Below are 5479 nucleotides of genomic sequence, written 5' to 3'. Positions count from 1 at the left end.
CAGCACTGAAAATGTTACAATCTATGTTACATGCACTATAGATTTTCAGTACTGGCAGTCAATTTTGGAGCACAGCCAAGGAAGGAACTACCACTATGAAACGCTAAACATGCATGGTATATTTATAGTCCATTTTTATTTTAAAACCGTCTTAAATATAAGATGTTTATACAGTTTTCTTATACAGGATTTACGACATCTTAAGACTGTCTTAAGTAGACTGTCAATTTTAAGATGTTATAAGTTAAAAAAGAATTTTGTTTGAAAAAAGAATTTTATTAACCAATTTTATTGATCAATCAAAAAATGCTTCGAATTATTTATAACATTAAGTAATTAAATATATTCAATTTGGAACGTGTTAAATATGTTCAATTTGGAATATGTTCAATTTAACACTCTTCTATTATCGCCTATGGATATCGACTATGGATGAATTTCTCAATTATTAATAAGTCTGTTCTTTTTAACTGAATTTTTGTATCTGTTTTTCTTCCGTTTTCTCTTCAGAAGGAAAAAAGAAGGAAAAAGATAAATTAGTGCAAAAATTCAACCAAAAAGAACAAGCCTAATATTTCCTATGGAAAAATATTATTAGAAAAAAAATTAAATATTGTATATATACTATTTGTTCCAATAGTTTTTTCACAGGTTTAATAATATTTTTTCACAACAAATATTTGAATAATTAGCTTTTAACATGATTGAAATGCACAATCTATGTTTATTAAAGTCTATGGACCGGATAGTGTGGACAGTGACTGTCATCAGCGCCACGCGGACATTAGGTGATCTGATAACCAAGAATACCACTGTAGGAAGATGGTCGAGAATTACATTTGTGTTTGTTCAATTACTATTCTCTTTCTCTCTCTCTAATCGAGATTTTTTATATTTTACATAAGAATGCGAATTCAACATTTTAAATACTGTGATCATTTGATTTAGTATTTGATTTAGTATATAATTGAAAAAATAAACGGTCAGTATATATTGAGTCACATAAATATGTTTCAAAAAGTTATAAAAATCTAAAGAATAAGCAAAGTTTATTTTCTAACGGAGTTGTATTTTTATTATTTGTATATTATTAAAATTTAATGCTCATCACGGTGTTTTGTACACAGAATCGTCATTGATGTCGTCGAGTTTTCTAACACAGTCGCTCACCACTGAAGCATTCTTCAAAAATGCCAATGGAATACAGTTAACATTAAAAGAAAAAACAAGCTCGAATCTATCCAATGTTGACATCATAAACTTTGCTTTACGAAGTGAAAAGCATTTTAATGTCAATTTATGTTTAACATTAGTCTGTGCAATTCTTTTTATATGGTTTGTATCAGGAGCTTCACTTCCTCTTATCGTATCAGCATGTCTTTTGATACTACAATGTAAATCATTCATCACTTCTATCAAACAGGGTAAATTTGAATTCTTACTGTAAAGTCAAGTTTCTAACAGAAATCATCTTATAATAAGTAAACAGATTGTATTTTTTAATACAATATATTGTATTAAAATAATATAATAATAAATAATATTGTAATAATATATTGTATTTTATAGATACATTGTTGGTTGTTAAATCAGTAGGTGTACATATCGAAAATAAAAGAGGATTTGGTATATTTACATCAATAGAATTCTTACCATGGGATATAATAGAAGATATATTTATCAATGAAGTCATAAAAGGAGTAAGTTTATATATGCATGTCTGCATTTTATATTATGAAAAATAAACTAATTCAACTTCTAACTTTTAGCAAAGGGTGCTTTATTGTCTTACATTTATTGTAAAAGAATCAGTTGGTAGACAGGATTCAAGAAGATTAGTTCCAGTATTTCAAGATTTATTACCCGAAAGAAAATGCCTGGAATACATATACGAACCCTTAGCCAATTTAATTGGCTCGAAAAAGAATCTCTGCTAACTATTCCTGGTGCTTATTGGCTATGTCATAAAAAGAATATATACAAGTTCATCTTTAGATATCATCGTACAGTGAAGTAAGACATTAGTATTATCTTGTTAATTAAAAAAAATTGATTTTGATTGTATTTTTAGAAATATCATACAATTTTCATATGGACGAGAATTATTAAAAATTATACGAAAAATTATAAAATGTCATCCAACGCAAGGTCAACAATTTGGCACGCAACACCTTCTTGTTACTTACAGTATCCTTTTCTTATTAATATTCGATTAATATTCTTTTCTTGAATAAGTCAATCCTTATTTTAAAGTGTAAATTCCTTTACTCTAATACAATTAAAAAATACAGATTGTACATCTTGGACTCGACAAGACAAAATGTTTGCAATAATGAAATTTCAGCAACGAACTAATGCTGCAGCATTTTCACACGCGTTTGTATTAACTATAAAGACTTTTCCTTTGTTGGAACACTCGTTATTCGATTTAAAATATCCCATTGTCAAAGAAGCTGACGCAGGTACTACATTTAAAGATTTGAATATTTCCTTAGACACTGAAGAGAAAATTATTAGCAACATGATATCTATCACTGATAAGGAATCTCCAATGAAAGATACAACATGTCATACTAAAGAAATACATGCAAAATATATCATTAAGAACATGACGTTAAGTAAAGCATTGGAAACAAAAATCAATTCTTTTCAAGATGATACAATGGAGTCTGCGTCTTTGCGCGAGAATCTAGATAAAAGAATTAAAAATGCCACAATTACAGCTCAAATGCATTTTATTGATAAACATAATAAAGAATTTCATAATGATGTACAAGAAAATAAATATATAAACTGTAATACTGAAGAGTATGAAAAAAACATAGAACAATATTCTATCGATTGTGTTCAAGAACAATCTTTAAAAACAAATGAAACAAATGAAATTGAAAAGACACAGAAAATGAATGAAGAGGTAAAAACAGAATCGGCATTAATACAGAAGCAGAAACAAACACAAGATATACAGAAATACACAATATCTTCTTCATTAAAATCTCCTCTTACAGGAATGATAATAGGTAGCAATAATGAATGCTCATTAAATAAATTCAATTTTGATGAAAAATCGATACAAAAAGATGATATTTGCACCATCAATAATAAAGACAATTTAAATAATAATAAAAAGACGATCAGTGAAAATATAAATTCTAACAATGTATTACATCAAAATTTTATTGAGAAACAGATAAAGAATTCGAAATTTCGAAACTTAATTATTGATCAACCGATGCAAAAGATCGAGATAAAGAATATAGATAAAGATTGTGTTCCAAAAATGATCGAAGAAAATGATAAGTCTATATACATTAATCAAGATCACAATGAGACAAACTTAGAATTCCAAGAAAATAATAGACAATGTAAAACTTCAATGGATATCGATAAACAGTCAGAAAATCATATGCATAGTAAGTCGTATAAAACTCGTAAACAAAAAAGTAGGGACTCCGAGAAAAAAACCGTACCTGACAAAGTTTTACGCTCCTCTAATATTACCGATTTAGTAATGGAAGGTTTAATGTTTACTATACGACAAGATCAGGATAGTGTAGCCGTCATAGAACAAAAGACTAAATTAGAAATAGACGAAGTCTTAGAAAATTCAGAAAAGGTAGAAACGAAAGCTGGAGAAAAATGTTTATTAAATTCGAGCTTACTAAGGTTGGAGAACTTGGTGACTATGATTGACTCTCCGCGCAGTAAAGATGAAGAGCATAAAAATCACCACACAATCGGCAATAATGCAAATCTATCGCCTTTCAATGCTTTTCCTAATGATATATATAATGATGTATATAATGTAAATATTAATGAGGTAGATACAGGAATGAATGAATCAAATGTTTCTAATTATGATAAACATAATACGATGAAACATTTAAATCTGTACCAATCACGATGGCAACATCAATGCGTTTCCTCTAAGATTAGTAATAGTTGTTCAGCAAGCGAAATCTCGATAAAAAATCGGGAACAATTAATGGAATGGCAAGGTAGTGATGATGAGCAAAATAAAAATTATAAAAATAACATCAAAATTAGAAAACAAGAACATTATTTCTGGGATAATATTCCTGAGATTTCGCTGTCTAAGAAAATAAATGCAGGATTGCAAAATACAGCATCACTAATTAATAGAAATATCGAAGAGATAGACAAATATGATAAATCGATGGAAGAACAATATAGTTCTTCACCATCAAATTACTTGTTAAATTCAAGTAAAATGTCCACGGTTTCTGTAATTTCTGAGAACTCTAATTCGATTGAATTATCTCACCGAGAGGCAAATGCTCCGAGAATAGTTTCGAACGAATCTATTACTATTGAACAAATGTCACCAGCCTTGCAGAATGTTTTGCGACACAGATGCAGAGCACGCAAATCTTCAACGACCAGCAATGGAATGTTTCAACAGAATGAACAGAAAATGCAATCTATGGCATTGATGGAGGACACAATTTCTGAAACGGATAACTTGAAAGATAAATGTACAGATTCCAACATAGTAAATATCACAATTAATTCGAAAAAAATTAATAATAATGAGAAATCTTGTGCAATCAATAAGAACGTTTCGGAAATGAATAGAAACACACATGTAAAGAATTCGAAAAGAAAGAACAGGACTCGTCGTACTTTACGAAGTTCATCATCAAAGCATGATTCACCAAGAAAATTACAGGATATCACAGAAGAGTTTTATTACGACTTGATGCATGTACACAACGAAGACAATGCTATTCGAAACAGATGTCTCAAGCAAAAACAAAAATCTTTGAACAATCTCAACGGCATTAAAAGCGGCAAAGTACGTATACAAATGTTGAAGTTCATTCAGGACATCACGGAGGGTGTTAGAGTGGTGGTGAAACGGCTAAATATAGACAATAAATCTAATTTATTAGAGAAAAATTCTAATTTAATTTAACAATGTACTCTTATTAAAAATTTATTGCAAAGTTGTAAGAAAATAATTTTATTATATTTACACTCACATATTCTTTATTGTATATTATATAAATACATTGTTCTTTGTAGCTGCACTGAATTACACATTGCTAAAGCTTCTTTTATCGCCAAATTTTAAATTATTTTAGTCAAATTATAATATATATTAACATTTATTTCATTTTAAGTACAAATGACAATAGTTCAGTTACAAAAAAACAAATCATTCGTAAAATATAATGAATCATGAATAAGATTGTGACTTCAGATTTTCAGCGTCTTATTCTTATCCTGATTCTAATAGAATTAGTTAAATATATTATTACATCAATATAAATAGTACATTTTTATTAAGGATTCTTGAATTTAAATTTTTTCAAAAAATTTTATGGTTAAAGAAAGATATTTTTTCCGAATTTTATTATTTTANATTTTTTATTAAAAGGAAAAGAGTATTACATTTTCTTGTAAACATTAATGTTGGATTTAAAAAAGGNTTTANATATATATATATATATATATA

The 5479-nt window shown here is 28.1% G+C and overlaps 1 protein-coding gene across 1 annotated transcript; it reads left to right on the top strand.

The window, feature by feature from the left end:
* The first annotated feature begins 1873 nt into the window (after positions 1-1873).
* Positions 1874-4936, top strand: LOC105617414 (uncharacterized protein MAL13P1.304-like). Its single transcript, XM_012198967.1, has 3 exons — positions 1874-2013; positions 2072-2187; positions 2292-4936. The coding sequence occupies exons 1-3, from the start codon at positions 1874-1876 to the stop codon at positions 4934-4936; spliced, it is 2901 nt and encodes a 966-aa protein (XP_012054357.1).
* The last annotated feature ends 543 nt before the right edge of the window (positions 4937-5479 follow it).

The sequence above is a fragment of the Atta cephalotes genome, assembly GCF_000143395.1.
Source record: "Atta cephalotes unplaced genomic scaffold scaffold00013, whole genome shotgun sequence".
NCBI lineage: Eukaryota > Metazoa > Arthropoda > Insecta > Hymenoptera > Formicidae > Atta > Atta cephalotes.
The sequence above is the reverse complement of the archived record's forward strand: the minus strand, read 5'-3'. Positions and strand labels throughout refer to the sequence as shown.

Coding starts and splice junctions, on each gene's coding strand:
- LOC105617414 (XM_012198967.1), top strand. CDS start 1,874: ATGCCTGGAATACATATACGAACCCTTAGCCAATTTAATTGGCTCGAA. Junction 2,014..2,071: donor AGATATCATCGTACAGTGAA/GTAAGACATTAG, acceptor TTGTATTTTTAG/AAATATCATACAATTTTCAT. Junction 2,188..2,291: donor ACACCTTCTTGTTACTTACA/GTATCCTTTTCT, acceptor TAAAAAATACAG/ATTGTACATCTTGGACTCGA.